Raw genomic sequence first — 22,301 nt, 5'->3', positions numbered from 1 at the left:
TAATTATTGTTCAACATTGATAATTGTGTTTGTTCAAACTTCTATCTTCTTATTACTAGCCTGGAGCTCATTAATACAAATTCTTCCATTGAGGTCTTATGGTCTGTCAGCCTCTGTTCAGGGTCAATACCCTAAGAAAGCCCACTGAAAGGCAGTTGTGAGAGACTGGAATTTTAAAATGGTTAATGACTCAAAATAATTGGCCATTTGCAAAAGCTGCAGGTGCTTTACTGACCATGCTCAAAGTAATCATGCAGGTTCAGAGGGGGTGCACACCCACCACCAGAGGCTACAAGCTGGGGTTTGAGCCAGATAAGGGAAGAGGTGTATAGGAAGCAGATCATATGAGGTGGGATAGTGCTTTTAACATGTCTTGTGTCCTCCCTTACACAAATGACTCAGGAGTGAAAACTCCCTTCCAGGGAAGAGCTGGGACATTCAGATGTGGCCTGAAGTTATTCATCCCTTCTGATGGGCCATAATTGGCTCAACTATGGCAGAGTGAGAGGAAGCTGTAGTATCTTAGAATGTGTCATAAACCATCAAAGACCCCTCACTGCCCCTTGATCCACAGTCTTGCAGTGTAAGACTCCCAGCCCCATGGGAGGTCTCTCGGCATTCCCACTGAACCTGAGCGTATATAAATCCATCTGTGTTTTGTGGGTTTCCCCCATTCCCAATGGATCAAGACTGTGACCATCACTTTGACCAGCTGGCATCAAATATATAGAAATTGCAACGATCAAGTCTTGTTTCAGGACCCATGGGTGATGATATCTTTCTACTCTTATCCTTTCTTTCTTTTCCCTCATACAGTTTCTTAAGTGATATTTTTATGCTTTTATATTACTATGGATAACAACCAAGACCTGCTTTCCATTGCAACCAAGTTGTTCTAAAATAAACCCTACATACATGTATATATAAACACCTATCATTCAGTGTTGTTTCACTCTAATCTGCCCCAAGAGATCTATTAACAAGAACCTGGGTTACCCTCACCTTCTGTGGTGGGTCTTAACAACAATGAGCTTTGAAACAACTATATTCTCACCCAAAAGGCTGACATTTCTACAGACACTCTTGTTTGTCATCATTAAAAAAAAAATCAGGAAATCTTTTGACAAAATCCTAAAATGTTAGATAGTTAATAAATCTGTTTTATTCTAAATTTTAGAAAGATTTGTAATAAGAGCCATCTGAAATCTGCACCTTTGCTTGAAAATAATTTGAGTGCAGAGTGGGGGTTATTTTTCAGTATCCCAGTGGAGGGTACTTGATTTTTCTGACTAAAATATAATTTTTTGCTTGAGGATTGATAGAAAACAATGAATGTGGAGGAGAAGTTGGGTTTAAATCTGTCAGACAGAGGAGAACTGCTCCAGCACAGAGGTGGGAGGGAGGGTTCCTGCCTCTGGAAACTTGAGAGAAGTGAATGAATTTTCCTGACATTTTAAAAAGTAATGTTGTTAGGACTTACCTTTGGCAGAGGTTCACAGCAGTTGCAGTCCATCCATGAGTCACTCCTTCAGCACCACAGGAAGGACTCATGCTTTTCTGATGGAGATGAGAGGATGCAGCCCTCTATGATGTTATTTCAACTGTGAAGCTTATATCATTCCCTATTTAGTTTTCTGGGGAGTCCCAGTGAGACATACTCCTCATTCTGAGGTGATTTCTCAAAACTCTAGCTTCTACTGTGGATCAAGCTTGCCTTAACATTTTCAAATCCTTTCCCGCACTCTGTCCAACGTTACTTCCCTTTTCCCATAGATCAGCTTACTCACCTCCTTGTGCACAATCAGATCAGCTAATTAGTAAATCAGTCAGAACTCTGCCTTTTCAGTCACAGACATTACTTTTTTTCCAACCCTTACCAGTGCACTTAATCACACAAGTAGTACCACCAGCTCTACAGACGTGAGAGTTCACATGTTTGCCCAGCTGATTCAGGGTAGTCATCACTCTTTTAAACTGTTCCCTGCATTAGGCTGAGTCACACTAATTTAGCCACTTCCACTTCATTGTTATCTGAAAATTTTATGTGGCTAAATGTTTTCTTCCTTTGAAGCCATTGTTCCTTAGTTTAACAAGGTTTTGTTTCTGAAGAACCATAGAATCATGGAACGGTTTGGGTTGGAAGAGACCTCAAAGATCATTTTGTTCTAACCCTCCTGCAACAGGCAGGGATGCCTTCCCCTAGACCAGGTTGCTCCAAGCTCCATCCAAGCTGGCCTTGAACACTTCCAGGAGTGGTAAGTTCACATCCTCAATGGGCAACCTGTTCCAGTGATTCACCACCCTCTCAGGAAAGAATTTCTTCAAATATATCCAGTCTAAATCTACCATCTTGCAGTTTAAAGCCATTGCCTTATCTCACATCGAGTTACCAATACCTGCAGGAGAACTTGCTAAAGAGGTATTTTTCTTCCAAACCCAGCCGTTCTGCTGGGTGAAAGAGTAATATCCTATCTTCTATTAGATGAGACCCATGATTACATGGCTGGGTTTTGGACATGTCCTTTGAACAAAAACATTAGCCAAATCAGGAAAATTTGTGGTCAACAGGTCAGTAGAGAAGGCTGCTAAACCTGAAAAGGACATGTCGGTATGATGAAGATGGACTGCAGTCAGACGGGATCTTTTCAGCTTCCTTTACAGCTAAAACCAGAGTTGCTTTAATAGAGTGACTGCCCTCAATGTGGGTGGAAAGCATACTAAGAATTATTCAATATTTAGGGTTTTAAAAGTGCTGTATCTTTTCTAAACATCTCATAGGAAAAATCACACCAACTTGAAAAACACAGGGCAAATAGTTGTTAAAAAGACTTGGGAAAAAAAAAAGCAAAGGAAAATTATCTTGGATAGTGCATCTCACAAACTCAAATAATGAATCAGTGAATGAAGTACATCTAAGAATCAAACAGCTCAAATGAAAAACTCCACTATTAGAACATGATAAGCCCAAGTCTTCTATGAAATACAGAAAGATTGAAGAAGCACATAATTGATTTACTTCCTTAATAATTTCTCACACAAAACTCAGAGTAGCCTAGTCTGGAAGCGACTTTAACACAATTCTTTATCAGTGAGAGTACAATGCTGAGTACATGGTAAAGAAATTAAAGTACTTATGTTACTGCTGTAGAACTACAATTTCAGACTGATGCATCTCACCTTTCTAGGAATAATCAAGTAAATGTCACTGTAACTTAAAAGGCAAAGGAATTCTGTAATAAAGAATTTTCAGTCTTTTCTGTCGAGATATTCTTATCTACACAAATCAAGTTCAGCTCTCATTATTTTCAATGTAAAGAAATACACTCTGACAAAACAAAATCCCCCCTACCATGTTCATTTGCACCCAGAAAGAATCCATTTCTATTCACAGAGTCTAAAATGAGCACAGAATCACGTAACGAAATTATAGGTGAATGCAATATGCAGTTTTACTCTACACTTCAGAGATGAATCCCATCTTTGAAGTCTTGTTTAACATCTACTGTATGGACCTTTGATTCTGTTAAAAATATTACTAAATATTAAAATAAAATAAAATAAAATAAAATAAAATAAAATAGGAACTAGGACTAGGAGCTAATAATGTCTGTAGCTAAAAACGTTTATGTAAACGGATACTGAAATTGGCCAGATAGAAAGTTTCTAGCACAGTTCCGAGTATTAGAAAGCAGGCATTCTTTATTGCAGTGCGCCGGTCACTCTGAGGTTATTTCCTCTAATCAAGTGCACTGAAGGTCAGGTGAACAGAGTTTTTATCATACACACTGTTTATGTATTCATTTGCTATCCCCACTTCCTTGGTTTTATTTTACATAGTCACATCCCTTACCTGAAGTCCTATATGGTTCTTTGGGGTCTGTCTTCAATGTCCAGTGTCCTTTTTAGGGGACTGTTCCTCAATACCCGCATTTAAGTATTGTTCTGCATAACTTCTGCTTTGTCAGCCTTGCAGAGCTGAGCTGGCATCCTGCTTACATTTTGCATGATTTCTGTTTTCCGAAGTTATATAGTTTATCTGTTTCTTCAAGTTCTACTGTCCTTGATAAGAGTAAGATGTTGTTCTGGTCTGCTATCCTTATCAAGTGAGTAAAATGCTGTTCTACCCTACTGTCCTTATCAAAACTATTTCCAATTTTCCACTTTTAAAACAATTTGTTGTGCATGGAGAAAAAGGCTAAGGTGGAATGTTAACACCACAATAAATATCCCATTTGGTTGGAGACTGGATTAAGGTTTCAAATTGTGGTAGACTCCAACTCCAACATGGACTATTTCCTGAAGTGCTCCAAAAAAGAAACCAAGTTGGTTCTGCAATGAATATATTAAACATGTAGTTTCTTTTAAAGTACTATTTCTATCATTCAATGAATAAAAATCAGTCCAGTATAAGTACCTTTACTTGGTGCAATGTTTTCTTCGCATTATAGCCTTGTGTGACCTGGAGATCTCTGTTCCTACCCTGACAGCCACAAATACTTAGAAACAGATACTTCCATATTTGAGTCCCAGTCTGAAATAATAGCTCAGAAGCATGAGCTTTGGAGAGTGTTTACTGCAATCATATTTTATAGAATACCAAAATCACAGAATGGTTTGGATTAGAAGGGACATTTAAACATTGTCTAGTCCAACATCCTTACCCCCAACCTGGTCTTGAACACTCCCAATGAAGGAGCATCCACAGCTTGTCTGAGCAACCTGTTCACGGAGATTGGGGATTGCCCCAGCCCAGGTGCAGGACCTTGTTATTTCCATCAAGTTTACATAAGTCCATTCCTCAAGCCTCTCAAGCTCCCTTGGGATGACATCCCCTCCCTCTAATGCATCAACTGCACCACTCAGCCTGGTGTCATCCACAGACTCATTGAAGGGTGCACTTGATCTCACTGCCCATGGCACTGCTGAAGAGGTAAGATAGTGCTCATCCAATCATGGACATTTGTGGAGCACCACTTGTTGCTGATTTCCACTTGGGCATTGAGGCACTGACTGTAAGTCTTTGGATGAGAACATCCAGCCATCCAACCATCCATCTGTCAAAGTGATGTCTGTGCAATCTAGAGGCAAGACTGTTGTGGGGGACTGTATCAAAGGATTTACAGAAGGGATTTACGTAGGATAAGTGAGTAGAAATGCGTTTTAGGTTTAATGCATGGAGTGACCCAATGCTGCTGCTTAGAGAAAAATTTTCCTTCTGAAATTAGGGTGTGTTTTTTCAGTATTTGCAAGGGAGGAAAATTAAAGCAGAATAAAACAGACACAAACCAAAGAACGGAGCGTCTTAACAAGGGATGACTGAGAAGCAAAGTATCAAGACACAAAATTAAACCCTCAAAAGATACATGTAGCCTTCACCTTGTATGCAGGCAGTGCCTTGCTGCTTTCTAGGCTGAGTGAGTAATCAGCCTTTGTTTCCGTTCCTTGGGAAGATTCTCAAAGTGGCCACATGATGGTAGCCTAGGATCAGGTACAAGGAAGCTAAATCATGAAAGTAAAGGAAATAAGGAGGGAAATTAATACTTGTAAACTGAAATAAATGTCTGGATGAGTCATCTCCACAAAGTGGGGACCTGAGCTATAATTCAGCTTTCAGGTATTGTAATATCCATAGCCCTATACTGAGATATGCTATATGTTTGGAGCTCTGCACTCTAATAGACAAATGCATATCTAGTAAAATTCTTTACTACTTTCCTTCCTGCTTCTTGGTACCTCACATAAAAGGTGACTGGTTTAAAATAGATTAAACCAGAGAAACAAAACCAAAAATGAATGAAAGATTCTCTTTTGATATTTAACCTCTTCATTACTATAACTGCAATGTTCACTCTTGGCATTAGCAATGAAGAAGACTAAATGCAAATCGTGGAATTGTTATGTTTTAAATTAAAGTCTACAAAGCTAGTTATATAAAAGTTGTACAATTATTCTGGTTTTAAGAAGAATACAAATTGACTCAAAAAGTTGTTGTTCTGTTAAAATGTGCTCATCTTGTAAAATATACCTTCAGACTACTCTGGCATGCAACTCCTCTCCCTTTTGTTAAGCAAATCAAATCATCCTTCAGACTGCAAAGCAGCTAAGGAGAACTTCATCATCAGGTTGACTGCCTTGGTGAAAACATCCATGTCTAGGTCAAACACTGATTATGAGACTCTAATTGACAAGACTATGAGAGATGCCTATGTAGTACCCCAAATCCTCTGCAGAGGTGATCTTGGGCATAATCATGAAGTCTTACATTCCACACAATTAGTTAAACTGCCTATACTGAAATTGATTGAATACTGTTTGCTCTGTATAAATATTGAAGGTTCCAACTTTTCCAATCTATATGAAAAATTGTATTAAGAAAAATGACTTGAAAATAAATTAAGGCTTTTGTTCCAGCTCAGTTTCCAGTAACCAAATTCACTGTAGCAGTTACAGCATCACCCAACTTCTCTAGTCCTGGGACTCAGGGTTCCAAGAATAATTCTGTTCTGAGAACAGAAGAGGGTCCAGTTTCAAGAATTACAGAAACAGAGTAGTTACAAAAGTCTCGGCATTATTGCAGTCCTCCAGCAGACCTCTTTCAATTCCTCTACACAGCAGCAATCAGAAGTCCTTACTTCTGCAGATCCTGAAATGAAATGTCGTAGCAGGGAACATGGTAGTGTCCTGCTGTTTATGAAAATAATTGAGGAATTGAGACCTGAAGAAGAGGAAACATCTCAAGGACCATCCCCTACCTATTTCTCCTCTGCTCAGAAAAGCAACAAGAACAAAGGGTGATGGGAATGAAGATGTACAAGATACAGACAGAGAGAAGGGGGGCAGATTTGATATGATTTACCACTCCTCCAGTGAGATAGAACACCAATGAGTAGTGCACTCATTGAACATTATAAATAATCAGATTTAAATGCTGTTGTCTACTTTAATAACTTCATTTTCCTGTTAAAAATATTTAAAGATGAGGAAGACTGGGGGCTCCATACTCAGACTGTATCATGGGGTACATGAAAAGCAGATTCTATGCTTCTCAGTTCCAGGACACCAGCACAGACAAGTGACATACTGTTGATTTGATACACTCAGGACATTTGCACACATGAAGAAACTTTTCCTGATCTGTGCATTGATTTCACCCAACCCGGAAAAAAGCGTAGACATGTCAAACAGGAACATTATCGAGACTGGTGACATGGTTTCTTACCCATCTACAGGGAATTGGGCTGGCTTGTGCAAAGCTGGGAACAACTCTTCTGCAGGCCAGAGCACTGGGCTGATAATTCTGTACAGGGCAGTGTCCCTAAGCAATAAGCAGAAAACAGTGGCATGGCTTGAAGTAATGGTACCTGACCTATACCTGAGCCAGAAGGAAGACTCATGTTCATCTGCCTTTCAGGTGGTGCCCTGTACAAACATCTGTATGAAAAACGTGTGAAAGAAGTGAGTGAAAATTATGCGAATGAAGTAATGAAGAGGGCGTCCTTCTATTCTGATCTCTTTGTCTCCCAAGGCAGGGAGTGACCCTGCTTCTCCCCATGGTTTGACGGAAGTAAGGATAAGGGAAATGAGGCAATGAAATCACACTGTCAAAGCGTGCAAAAATATACCAAGGCAAGGTCGTAGTTTCTATCCTTTTTGTTCTCCATTACTGTAAGCACCACAAGGAAACAGGTTTTCAAGGAGGAGGTAGGTTTAATTTTGTCTGTTTTTCTTTTCTATTTTCCTTTCTGTTTCTCTTTTCTTTTACTCCAAAGAAGCTAGGCAAAGAAATACTGAGTTTTTCTATTTCTGCTAGTTTTAATGTTAAAATAACTGTGAGGGGTGGATAGACACTACCTACAAATGCCTGCTTTCCTCTGATTAATGTCTAAGCCAATATTTTGATGGCATATTTTTTCTACAGTCTGAAAATAATTGTATAAATATATTTTAAAATTTGCAGTTTCCAGTGTTACTGGCCTCATCCACATAGACTATTTTGTTCGTTAAATCTGCATTACAGAATTGGAGAGGGCCTCTGTCACTTTCTCTTGAAAACACAGTCAAATTGGAAATGCTTGGATTTTAGGTCTTTACATCCACAGAGTAAAATCACAATATGGAGTGAATCTGTTTTAGGAGTACTGCATTTAGGCACCAGTAGAATGGAAGTATGTCAGTGTCTTTTCTCTTCTATGGTTTTAATACTTTAGAAGGTTTCATATACAAAATTCCCTGAAAATGTTGCAGGAATATGGGCATAATTTTACCCTCATACCACATTCAACATTAAGTGGTAATTCCATTTCGCATTTTCCAACTGACAAAAATGGCTTTCAAAATCTTTCAGAGGCAAAGATGGGAAATAAATCTCAGGAGGTCTAGTTTTATGTACTATACTCAACACAGACTTTCACTTAACAAAAAATAGTCGTATAAAAACAAAGTATAAGTTTTGGGGTTTTTTTTTTTCAGTTACAAACCTTCCTTTTCATTGGCTATAAAAATTATAGTGGGATCAAAATATGATAAAATTTATGGTTGTGTGTTACTCATAACCAGCAGATTACTGGACAGTTTTTATTCTGATCTAATCACCTCTCTAATCAACCTAGATGAGATTAGACACTGCAGTAATGTTTCAACTTCTGAATTCCTAACATGATTATCCCATGTGGAAGGGTGTTAGGGTTCAGGCTTCTCTGAGAAGTAACTGGGAGTGGCTTGTGCTGTAGCACAGTCTAGCAGTAGCCAATTTTCATAGAAACTTTATAAACTACAGTACAGGAAGGAAACAACTTCACATAGAAATACTTTAATTTTCCTTAATATTTTCTGCAATAATCTGCACAGGAACTATTTAATATGTGGAAGGAAGTTTGAAACATCTCTGGAGAAAATATTACTGTTCTTCTACTGCAACTGTTTTTCTAAAGACAAGCAGCACATGATACTAGCACAGGTATAAGAAAGAGGAGAAAAAGACATTTTCAGTAATAAGTTTTCAGTTTTCAGTTGAGAAAATAATAGTGGCAGCATTTCTCTTTAGTAACTACACGTGACTTCCAGATGATGTAAGAAAGGAAGGGAACAAATCCTCTTGGATTTAGCTGACAAAGGTTGATAGCTCAGAATTAGAGAGTTTCCTCTGGGCTCTATTTTCAGTGAATGGCAGAAAATAAATACAGGGAAGCTTTCATTCATCTTGTCCTAGACTAGATTGAATAAACTGTGTCCAGAGTAGCTGGTTTTTCTCCAGGCAGTGGTAAGGCAGTATAGAATTACTGGTTCTCCTATGAGCATCTATACCACTTTTCAGTAAGTTTAGGTAAGACAAACTCCACCTTACACTTAGCAGCATTTTCAGAGTTAGGTTAAAAGGTTAAAGTAATTTAATTGGGTTGGGTTTTTTTTTTGATCTCTAATATTGAGTATGTTCATTCACATCCTTTACAAAGTATCTGGTCAATTATGTCTAAGAATCAAGAAGAGTTTATGAATTTTTTCATTGAAGAATCACTTTATAAAAGCAAAAATTCTCTTGGGCTCAAGACCCAAAGGTGAGATCCTGTCCTTCCCTGTTAGTAATGTTGGTTACCACAAAGGATTGCAGAGCAAAATTCTTTTCTCTCTGATATTTTTCTGAAGCTAAATTGCCTACATTGTTTCTGATGTCTGCTCAAGAGATAGAGATAATCTAAGTTGACACAAATAAACAAACAAGCAAATAAATGAATAAATAAAAGCACTGTGTGTACTTGAAACAATGGGTTGTTATGAAGTTGTCACATTTCAGTTAAATATCTCACCACTTCCATGAAAAGAATGTAAAACAACATTTCAAATATATCTAAAGATTGTAAAATATGTGAAAATAAGCTAATTGTGTCTGAAACAAAGGATGCTTTGGAGGATATTAACATACTTGCATATACATTTTACTATCATGATCAAATAATACAAGAGGCAGTTCAGAAGGAGGAGTGCAATACAGAGAAACCAGATGGTTTTTTGCATCACAGCTCACAGAAGAGACTAATGAGAATATGGTCCTACCATTTTTTAAAGAAATAAAGATAAGTAAGTGACAAATATGGAGGTTTTCAAATGGGGGGGGGTTAAGCAAAAAGACACTAGAGCAATTTAGCTAGTCCTCAGTATAAACTGGAGGCAGAAAAATATCAGTGTCTCTTTGAAATAATGTAAGATAGAAGTCTCATGAAGACTTAGCTCTATTCCAGGTGTTGCTAAAAATAAAAAGACATTGCTGACAGTGTTGGGTGAATGCAGTAGGCTCAAAAAAAAACCTTACAGGAAGGGTAGTCATATTTATCTACTTTGCTAGATTTTTTTTGGCATAACCACAGAAATGTGAAGAAATAAAAAATGAAAAATAAATGCCCTCAAAACCTTGGAGAAAAGGTCTAGTCGGCAAAGTGTATAGGGAGACTCATATGTATTCACAGCATATGCTTGAATATTTCCTTTGTTTTTGGACAGTTCAACTGCTTGTTGGGCCACGCATGAACCAGGTTGCAAACTGATTTTAAATCAGAATAACCCTTTTTTTCTTTAGACCTTCACCATTGCTAAAGGCTTGAGGAAGCTCACCTCTCCAAGACCCTTGCACAGCACCTGTGATCATACTTCAGACTGCTGCATTTACCTGGCAATTTCTTCATGGGAAGAAAAGTTCTCTATTTGTTTTGTAAATGAGGAAGTGAAGTAGATAGATTTGGTTGGCCCTGGCTCATAAAGTGAATCTCTGGCAGACCAGAGAACTGATCCAAGCTCTCCATCACCTCATCACAGTACCATAATCACTAAACTCTCAAAAGTAGTTTTTTAAATATATAAACTTATACATAAAATGGATATAAACAACTCTGTGCTGAGAGTTGTTACCTCTAGGACTAAATATGGTTCAATATTTCTTACAACTACAGAAATAGCTTAGACAGCTCTTCTCTTAGTTGATAGCCCACACTGATGAGATTGTTCCACTGTTTCTGATAGAGGATACTAAGCCAGATGAAAAAAACCAACCAAAAAGAAAAAAACTGCTGAGAGGAGCATTAGTTGTAATGATGATCACTTGTTCAAAGCTACTCAGTACAGGGCCCCATAAGGAGTGGCACTACCACAGCCAGGGAGGCAGGATGGAATCAGGGAGGATCCATGAAGGATGGGAAAGGACAGGGCATGCTTAGGTCAATACTGCCGTTGAAAGAAATGCTGCTGAACCAAGCTCTTGAAAAAGTTTTAATCTTCTTCTTGAAAGAGAGAAAGCTTTCCAGAAATCCAGGAGTACACTGACAACTTTCTCGTCCCTGGAAAAATTCCTCTTATTTCCAAAGATGTAAAAATCAAGTGTGGAATTTTAGGGCTAACTAGAAAGGTACATGCAAAGCTTGTATGTGTGGTGCTTAAACTCGATTGGATTAGTCTTGGAAAGCTGTGGCCCAGTCCATCAATTCACAATGGTAGTTGTTTAGGTACCGAATGTTCATCATTTCCTGTTGGAGATCTCACCTTTTGATAGCGGAGAAACACACAAGAAATTCATTCAGATTGTGAGTACAGGTTGTGAGTTAACTTAAGCAAGCCATTAACTTCTGCTTCAGTTTTGTCTTGATTTTACACTAATTATATGGATATTCAGGCCTGTTTCTATCAAGTTCAGTGGTAATAAGATTCCCCCTAACCTTGAATCCAAAGTACTGGAAGAGATTAACAGCCAATTTCAATTCCTAATTGAAAAATAGGTCATTCTCTCTTCGAAATTGCAACACTTCTGCAAGGACTAGCTTCAGGAAGCAGTCCCAGGGTTAGATTATAACCGTCCAGCCGTTGCATAGAAGCATGTGGTGAACATCTTAATTTAAATTACTAGTGCTTTATAACTAAGGGTCAGAGCACTTAAGACAAGCACAACAGAGAGAACTTTGCAACTTTGCTCATTGTTGTAGAATTTATATTCCATTGTCGACTGGGCCTCAGCTAAACAGGGGATCTAAACAAAGGACACCACAGTGACTGTGTCTGTTATTAACTTCCACTAAATCATCATGCTCAAGTTGATTAAAGACTCAGTTAAATCCCAGTCACATCTATGGCCTCTGGAGCAATGATAGATAATACTTATGGATCAACACAAATAAAATCATTGCCCGTCTTCAAGTAAGGACAAAATTACAAGACCCAAGAAATATACAGTTGGATTTGCTGAGCAGATAGATAAAAAATGCTAAATGACCTTGCAAAGATCTGTTTTATCTGAGCAGTTATTCAGTCTTTCTGCAGAATGGACACGAGATATTCTTTCTGTGTTTGCAGACATGAATGGGACAGCCATTGAAAATTTTGTCTGCGTCATTTTTAATGTTTCCTTCATGAACTGCACCTGGCATGTGGGCAGGACTGCTACAGAAGATACTCAGTACTTCCTGTACTGGAGGCCCTCGAAGTAAGTAGGTCTGCTTGAATCTTGGGAATTTTGATTTGTGGTTGGACATGTGACATTGTCAATTTTTAACTGATACAGTATTTCATGTAAAGGAAAGAAGATCTCACAGAATGCCAAAATTACATCAAAGATGACTGTGGAAGGCACACAGGTTGTCGATTCCAAAATGTGACAATAGAAAATAAGAATGCTTATTTCCTGGTAAATGGGTCTAGAAGTGGACAAAACATTCAGTCATATGAGAAGAAGATACTGCTGTACCGAATTGGTAAGGATTTTTTATTGATTGAATTTCCAGTTATATGTTAAAGGAATGAAGAAGTCATCCCTAGGAAAAAGCATACATTTTAAAAATATTGCTCCTCATAATAGGTTTGGGTTTTTTTTCCTTTTTCTCAGCCCTGATGTCTGAAAAGTGTAAAGTATAAGAATGGACAAAAACTAATGAAAACAGAAACAATCTGGAATCATAGGTCAGAGAATTGTGATCACTTCAGTCAAATATTTATTCTCTGAAAGAAATGTGTCATCTATTAGAATTAACTAGCTAAGGATTCTTGAGTGGGACTGTCTAGATGTTGGTCTTATTATCTTGTAATTACAGTATTAAAAAATCTTAAACCCAAGAAACAAAACCAAACCTGCATAAATCATATGCTGAATTCAATAAAATCTAATAAACGGCTTGTGTTTTTTAATTTTCCTTACTGTTGCAGCTGGTGCTCCAGGCTCGTCAATTGAAATGCTGAATCAGGGAGTCCTGCTTCAGAATATAGGGAGAATATAGTAATTCTGCTATAGTAATTCTGCATTACATCTTTTTAGACAGTTGCTTGAACATCTACCTAAGTTTTTAAAATGGCAGAGTGAAGAGAGCTGTTACTAATCAATAGTATTTCTGATTATATTATTGTAGAAAAACTCACCCCTCCATTAAATGTCACAGTGAACTGTACAGAAGCTTCTCATAGATGTAGTATTTGGTGGCAACCACCTCGCACAAGTCATGTGAAAAAAAGAAGTTGTTTCAAATATGAAATTGTCGTAGAAAACAAGGTAAGAATAATTATGACATTTAATAGCATTTTGTATGTCTCTATTTCCATACATAACACCATACAACCAGTACCCTGTTCTCATCCCCTTCTTTAATAACTTTGATGAATATGGAAAGTAATATTAAAACCTTCAAAAATAAAGTTCAAAATATTTGTGGGGGTATTTGTAACCTTGTTGTTCCAACAGTTAAAAATAGAAATTAAAAAAAGAAAAAGGAGACATAACATAGCTAAATTAAATGTTTAAGAATGCAAAAGACACACAGGCAAAAAAAAAAAAAAAAGGAAAAAACATTGTCTGAGTTTATTTGTAAATTTTAGATACTTTGTTTTAAAAAGTAAAATGTAAAGATTTTGTCAACCTGAACATTTTTTTGTTTAGTGCTTTAATACTCAATTCTGCAATCAAATTTAAATGGTACAATATTTCAGAGTGTTATCAGGGAGGAAAAACCACTTAGAGGAAGAACAGCTTAATTTCACAGTCTTCAAAGGAAGGCATTTAAAATATTACATACACTTTTTTTTTCTGAAAATCAAGCATTCATGAGAGAAGACTCTTTAGTATACAGTAATAAAAAGAATAATCTTAAAAATTAAACTTTTCTCTTGTTGCTAGGCTGATGCTGAGAAAAACACCAAAACCACATCTAAAACAGTAAGTCTGTAATAATGTAACATTTATGCTATATTGAAATTCCTTCTGTATCAGAGCATCCTCCAACCAAATTGGTTTGGTTTCACACTGCCTGTTTCAATGTGCTGCACATTCTCTTTACTGATAAGTTTTCTAAATCTGAAGTTTTAAACTGTTATTTATAAAACATTGCACAAAAACACCTGCGCATGTGGAGCTTGATATTGCTTCACAAAATCTTCCATTTTACGTTCTTTTTTACTTCCTAGCAAATTCATATATATGTAAAAGTTGGGTCATGATTCGTTGTAACACTTAGACACAAAAAATGTGGAGAAATTTTTCTTTGTTAATGCTCTGTGGAAAGGATTGAGACACAAGAGGTGAGAAAATGCTACCTCACAAATTAAGCCAGTATAAAGATGGCAGGAAAAAAAATTAACTTCTCACTTCTGTATAATCTGGCTATCAAACTCTACTTCAGTTTTGAAAATATCCACTGTAACAGAGTGCCAGGTCTTTAAAGAATTTTTTCCCTAAAGTCCCATTGCTTAGTGGAGTCTAAGGAGTCAAGAAGCATACAGCAAATTTGATCTTCATATTACCCGGTAATAAAAATGTTAGAACAAGAGGAATTAGGATGAAACAATCTAACTTATTAAGGGATATTTTTCTACTTGTGATTTCACTCTAGTCGGTACACAGAAAGATTATAGAAATGTGAAATGTAAAATGTAAAATTTTATCATGATTATATAAAAATAATACAAAAATTCTCATTCTACTTGTTTTACATTTAGGAAGCAATCGTTGAAAATAACTCCTACCTATATGAAAGCTTCAGCTCAGAAAAAAGGTACAGCGTCAAAATCAGAGCAGCAGATGGAGGCTTTTGTTTAGTAAGCACAGACTGGGGAGAGTGGAGCACCCCTGTGGAGTTTGGTAAGAGAAAAAATCCCTTCCTTGACCTAGTTCAGTAATTACCTGTCTGCCTTATTTTTTACTTCATGCTTATGGATGGAAACACATTGATTTGTTAGGACAAAGAGAGTCAAAGAATTGGCATGTCTCTTAATTTTAGGGAGTTCTCCAAGCATTCTTGGGAGACAGTGCTTCTTGCACTGGAATAGTGAACAAAGCAGACCTTTTTGAGGTCTGTTGCCAGCTGTTTTACTTTTTCCATCTTTACTCCTGACTTTATAAACTTCTTTTTCCTGCTGTTGCTCTCTGCCACCTTGGATACTTAAATACTGTATAGGACTCAGTTCCTCAGGTCTTAAGTTACTGTAGACAGTCCACGTGCTGTCAGCCATCCTATTACTTCATGTGCTACAGAGCAGTGAGGTGCTAAGCTGAAGAAGTCATCCCTTCATTCAGTGTTTGACACTCTGATGCAAAGCAGATTGCACATAGCTGTGCAATCTTTCATGACCTGTGATGCTAACCAGCACTTTGATGATTGCTTGATTTTCAGGAGCACAACAACTTACATCTACTTCACCATACATGCTATTTCTGATACCAGGGCTGGCAGCAGGTCTCACACTTTTTCTCTGCATGACAGCGTAAGACTTATTTCTTGTGCAAAATTTTTATTCTACAGTTGAAATAACACTTCTTACCCCAATAGAAAATCTGTGGCTTCTTTTTAAAGGAGATAAGAGAGGGAGAAAATCGACACGGAGCTATACTAGGAATCATCTCCTGGATGTTCCTCAAGTGTGCTCTATACTTTTGATTCCAAACTTTCTTATCCACTTGGTTAATATAACTCAATGCTTTCCAATACTGGGACAAGGCCTTGTATCAGTACCACTTTCCTACCATCAGACCCTGCAATGCAGATGGTTAGTAAGAGTAAAAATCCCTTCCTTGACCTAGTTCAGTAATTACTTGTCTGCCTTCAGACAGGTAATTACTGAACCATCAGTAATTTCCTACCATCAGACCCTGCAATGCAGATGGTTGGTACATGAAATTGTTTCCATGTTTTGATAATATTTCCCTTTCATATACTTAAAAAACCAGCTTCTTATGAGGCTTTAGTAAGTCATAAAATAAATTATTGTCATCCAAATTCTGAACAACAAAATTATAATATTGTAATCAGCCTATATAATTCTTAGCTACTTTTGACGTAGAAGAATACTGCTTATCTTAGAGAAATAAAATAATACCTCAAAAGCATTATTATATAGTATGTGTTCGTATGTTTGCATGTTAAGTCTTTTCTTCACCAAACCTTTTTGTGACTGTAGAAGGGCTTATTTGAAAAGAACATCTGTTACTGTACCACAGCCAAAAGACCCATTCCATGAGCTCTCTCCAATGGACTTCCAGGTATGTTTTCTTTCCATTTGCCTGAAATTAAAAAAGATGCAGACAAGCAAGAATCAATTTTCTTTCTTTTTCTTGTTCTTAGGGTATGGAAAGAGAAGGTCGATATACAAATAACTCTTGTCTGTTTTACTTTTTATGAAATAATTGTCATCTGCCTACCTGAAGCACTGGAGAAAATACAGTTTCACCCTGCTCTCCCTATAAGCCATATGCTATCACTAGAATAATGTTGAGTGTAAGTTTCTCAGCACAATAATAATGCAGAATCAGGCAGGGAGAGAAGGGACAAAGAAATCTACAGTAGTTTTTCCATAGCAGATATTTAGATCCATGATAGTATTTGGCAATAATGCTAAAGGAGAAAAAGTTTCTAGGGTATGGTGAGCAAGAAAGTGGAGCAGAATGCTGAGAGGTGCTAACTTACGCGGAACACTGGAATGACTCGTGAGAAGGAACAAACAGACAAACACTGCAGGAACGTCCCTTCTAGAGAGGATATTGCAGTTTGCTGCAATTTTCAGTCTTTGGATTGGCAGCAGGCAGGTCTGGAAGCCAAAATTTGTCTGCAGGGACACACTGAATTTCTGGCGAGCCTTTATAAAACCTTTTACTTTCTTTTCCTTCATCATGTTAACTTTTCTGTTTTAAAAGATGAATTTTGCAGCTTTTTAGTAAAAATGTCTTTTGCTCCTCTTTGGGAACTATATGGAGAGAATACCTAGACATGTTTACTTCGGTCTTCTAATTGACAGAGTCCTGCTATAGCTTCTACACAATAAATAACAACTCTGACAGGAGATTCATAAATAATGACCTTGTGACTAATCTCATGCATCAAACCCTAAAAAAATGTTATATTCTTCCTTTAATAGACAGAAGATATGGATCTATTAAAAAAGGAAGAAACTGAAGAATTAATAATTCTTGAAGAAGTGATGGAATGCAAGTGAAATGAGCAACTTGATTTTTTTAAAGCATATATATCTTGTTGGCAAAAATTAACAAGGTTTTCATATTCTGTCACTCCTGGAAGCAGGGAGAAGAGTATTGACTGTAGAGGAAATTCCCCAAGAAATTATCTTTAAAAGCCTCTTTGTATTTGGTTGCATTTTCTATAAACATTTGAAGTTTGGACTTTTTCTGGTTTTTATTATGACAAATACTACAGTATTTCAGAAAAAAAAAAATTCAGTATTGCTTTGGAAGTTATTATATTGGTTTTCAACATGATGCAAAAGAATAAGTAAGAACAACCAAACTTTAGGGTTTTATTCAGGATCTCCAGTGGTTTAGTGTCTCAAAAAAGGTACATCCATACTGCAATTGTGATCAGGAATAAAATTTGACATCTGTTTGAAGGCCCACTGTATGAAAACCAGCCAAGATCAAGCCTGTTAAGAGACATCACTTGCTCATACAAAATGACTATTATTAAAGATCATCTCTTCATATCTGTGTTAGATGAAAAAATTACTTAATATATGATTGCTAACAGGTAGCAGATGTATATGTGTATATGTATTGAGTGGAAAATGTTGGAAATTGAACATTTGAACTCTGCAGCAGAAGCCTGTCACTTGCTAACTGCAAGTGGTTCCGGCCGGTTATGTTTTTATAGCACCTGGATGAAGCAGAAGTATCACAGCCTGAATCTTCCAATTAATAAGGAGATATGAGAGAAACCTGTCAATTTAGAGGCTAATCACATATTTTGACCTTCCATTTGCTTGAAATTGAATATGAGCCAGTGGTGCCCTGACAGCCAGGAGGGCCAACCTTGTCCTGTGGCACAGCATCACCAGCCAGGTAAGGGAGGGGATTGTCCTGATCTTCTCTGCACTGGGGTGGCCTCACCCCAATTCCTGTGTGCAGTTTCTGGTGCCACAACACAATAAAGATATAAAGCCATTAGAAAGTTCCCAAAGAAGGGCTACAAAGACGGTGAAGGGCCTTCACCGTGTTTGTTAAGATGGGAAGGTGTATGAGAAGCAGCTTGAGGTGACTTGGTCTGCTCAGCCCGGAGGAGACTGAGAGGACACATCATTGCAGTTACAACTTCCTTGTGAGGAGAAATAGAGGCAGAGGCACTGATTTCTTCTCTTTGGTGACCAGTGACAGGACCCAAGGGAATGGCCTGAAGCTGTGACAGGGGAGGTTTATGTTGGGTATTAGGAAAATGTTCTTCCCCCAGAGGGTGGATGTGCAGTGGAACAGGCTCTCAGGGAAGAGGACACAGCAACAGCCTGACAGAGTTCAGGAAGCATTTGGACAACACTCTCAGGCCCATGGTGTGACTCTTGGGGCCAAGAGTTGGACTCATTGATCCTTGTGTGTCATTTCCAACTCAGGTTATTCTATGATTCTATAATTCCATCAAGTCTCAGGATGGTTAAAGTCATCTCAAGTAGCTGAAACCCTATCATGGAAAATAAAGTCCTCTCAGTAATAAAATTCCACTAGACTAGGTTACCATCAAGTGAGCATCTTTGAAACTAAATTTTTCTATGGTTCTGTGTTTCTAAATCAGCTTTCAATAAAAATTTATTTTGAATGCCTCAGGGAGACGGTTCCTCGCGGGACCATCTCTCCAGACTGGTTACAGTTTCCTGGGTCTGAGCTACAGACTCCGCACCAGCTACCACAAAAATTTATTTTGAATGTCTTTTTAAAACAGTGCCAGAGAAGGATCCTTCTACTTGAGTTATTATTGCCAAAAGAAAAAAGCACCTGCATTAAATGTGGATAACTAAGCCAATACTTACTTTAATCTAAGGACAATTAAACAGATACAGTCTACTGGATCCTCTCCAACCTGCTTCACTCAGAATTGATCATGCCCATTGAGGCACCCCTTACATACCCACTGCTTTCACTGTGGAAGCTGCTGAGACAGCAAAGTCATTTAAGAAAACTTGTTCACTATCAGCACACTAATGAGAAGACCATAAACCATATCCAGGAAACAGCGGAGATGGCAGTAGGAGTGGGAGTAAGATATCACTTTCCCATCCCTAGGCAAAGACCCCAAAGTCAGTGGAAAAGGATGGTCAGGCTTTACAACCTTTTAACTAAGTGGCTTGGATGCTCACACAGGAAGAAGTCCTTTATTCTGGTCACTTATGGCTGTTCCTCTGTTCTGTGCTAAAAACTAGAAAGATCTTGCTCCAAGGAAAAAATTGAGGCTCTTGTCTACCATTTGTATTTTTGTGATATACGCATAAACTATAACACACCAGTACAGCAAAACACCCAGACGGTTCTTGTGATCACTCCTGTTTTTGTTGGAGCAATAAATTATTCTTCAACTTTTTGTGATTTTTGAGAAAGTTTGAGTTTGATCCTGTTTCTGCAATGACTTTACTCCCATTGGAGCCAAAAGTCTGTAAACAGCTCTAGTGTCTCTGTTCAGGTTTCTCATCTCTCCTTTACTCTTTCTCTTCCTCTTTTCTTCTCATTTTGCTTCCAACTCCTGGGTCATAGCAAGGCCACTCAACACTAGTTTTCTGGCCTCTGAAAGATGACAGACTTTTCTACCCTCACTAGCATCATCTTTGTTTGGGAATTTTTAAAATGTTTTTGATTTGTTTGCATTTTTGAAAGCCTTAGGTAAGGAGTTGCCCTAAATAAAGACAAGAAATCCCCTTGGTAGAACAGTTCCCTTTTCTGCAAAAACACCACTGTCCTTGTGGGCTGCTTGGATTGTTTTGCTGTAGTATATTCCAGTTTAAAAACAAAGTACCCAAATCCAAAAAAGACAAGCTCTAGTCTTCCTCATTGTGTTTCAGATACATAATCTGAGAGAGCACACAAAACCACACTGCTTCCCCTCTGCCTTCTCTGCAGGCTCAAGAGATCTTCAGAGTGGAAGCATGGACAGGCAGGAGAACAAAAATTCTGACTTCCTTAATTTTCCACAGTCCCATTTGGCTCTCCATGACATTTCTTACAGCTCTGATTTTATTACTCGGGTACTTGTCACTACCCTACTCCACGAAATGTGGTATGTTATGACCATGAAATTGAGTGCTCATCTTACAAAGATGAGGACACAATAAATGTGGCATTTTTCATTCTTTGTGATCAGAAGTCCTTTCCTCTGTCTATACATCACAGTGAATGTTCAAAAAATTGCCTACATGGTTATGTATGGAATTTATTTAATCTGGAAGTACAGTGATACTTCTGAAAATGGACTTCTTTTACCTCTGAATGACTACCATGGGCTCAGACCTGATGTCCAAGCTTTCAGTTGCTTTGTCTGTTGACATCTATAAAGTGATAGGGTAGTCATAGTGATTCTTACCAAAATGAGCTGCTTATTTGACTAAACCTGCTTTTTGGTAGAATATCCACTTACACCTATATGGTCGTCATTCCCACTCTTTTTTTCATAACTATGCTTCAGAAAAACTTTGTCATATTGTTATTCTCTACTAGCATATGAAGAGAGTCAATGTCCATGAATTGGTCCTTATAAAGCCACCATTGCCTTAGATCTTTACCTCTGAAACCACAAAAGACCAGGCCATGCTCTGTTGATTCTCTCATGATTCTTGATTCTATGGATGACTGGAGTTGATAAGTTCTGGATGCTCAAAGGGAGTTGTTCATCTCCCCAGCTAACACCGAGTTATTAACAGATGTGATCAAATGCATGAACACAACCATTGAGTGCCACTTAATGCATTGGTTCTTTTTTCATGCCTTGCTCTATGCTTTTAGTACTGCATGTGAGCAGAAGTGTGGTAGGTTCTTTTTCTTTTTCTTTTTTTTTTTTTTGCTAGAAAATATTTTTGCAGACAAAAAGTTTCCAGTAGGATGAGTAGACTTGCTTCACTACACCTGGGCATTTTATACTACATGAGCTGAGGAGAAAAAAGCAGGCCAGATGTCCTCTTTGTGGTGTTGGCTGGCCTCAGTGACAACTCAGTATAACTACTATTTACAATCAATGTAAGAGAATGAAACCAGAAAAGAACTGTCCACTTCGAGCTCATCAGTCACCAATCTCTAGCCAGAATCCAGGAAGCAGAAATACTCATGAGCCCAGGCATTTCTGAGTCTCTAGAAAGTAAGCCCTCTTTGTCTCCAAGGAAAGTCAGCACTGCACTACCTTCAGCTTCCTCCCTTGGAAATAACTGTATCCTAGTTATGTACGAATAGCTGATATATAAGAACTACTGCTCATATGGTTAAATCATTCCATATGTCAATAAAAAAAGCTCTAGGATAGGAATGACCATGGGATTTTGATAAAGGCAATTCCTGGAACATCCAGGAAAACTGTTGGGCAGCAGGTGAATTTTTCCAAATATAGTAGCCAAGAAATGGGAGTGGTAGAGAAGTACATGGACTGTTCTCTTTCCTACAGGTTTTTAACTCCAAGCAGAAAGGATCTGCCTGTTCTTTAGAGGAAAATGTTGAAATATCTTGGTATTTGAAAAATGTCATATTTTCTTGTGATGCTTCAATTTCAATGTGAAGAAATAAAATTACTTTATATGGATTTTAAATCTCCATATTAAGCAAACTACATTGTCTTCTGTGAAACAAAGGCTTTCAGGGTATAAGGGAGGTTTTGATGTTTTATACTGTTTATAATAACCCTCTTCTTTAGAAAATGTATGGTTGTGACCCGAGAAGGTAACAAATGCTCAACAGAATGGGCCTGGAATGGCTATTTGTATTTGGATGCTTACCACCTACAATTTTTTTCTGTTTCAGTGGTGGTTTGTGGTTTGGCTATTTTCACCCTAGGAGAAATGGACTGAGGACAAGCCCACCTTTTGATAGTGATATATCTTAT

General features: G+C 37.7%; 1 protein-coding gene across 1 annotated transcript; it reads left to right on the top strand.

Annotated features, from left to right (window-relative positions):
• Positions 1–7,665: 7,665 nt before the first annotated feature.
• Positions 7,666–16,609, top strand: LOC309570823 (granulocyte-macrophage colony-stimulating factor receptor subunit alpha-like; the record flags this gene model as incomplete). Its single annotated transcript, XM_082277835.1, has 8 exons — positions 7,666–7,701; positions 12,331–12,460; positions 12,553–12,728; positions 13,377–13,516; positions 14,138–14,176; positions 14,956–15,097; positions 15,630–15,720; positions 16,414–16,609. Exons 2-8 carry the CDS (start codon positions 12,333–12,335, stop codon positions 16,607–16,609), a joined length of 912 nt encoding a protein of 303 aa, XP_082133961.1. The 5' UTR covers positions 7,666–7,701; positions 12,331–12,332.
• Between the last annotated feature and the right edge of the window lie 5,692 nt (positions 16,610–22,301).

This window comes from Coloeus monedula (assembly GCF_965178545.1).
Source record: "Coloeus monedula genome assembly, chromosome: 3".
In the NCBI taxonomy this organism is placed as follows: Eukaryota; Metazoa; Chordata; class Aves; order Passeriformes; family Corvidae; genus Coloeus; species Coloeus monedula.
Note: the sequence above shows the minus strand (reverse complement) of the source record. Positions and strands in the feature narration are given on the sequence as shown.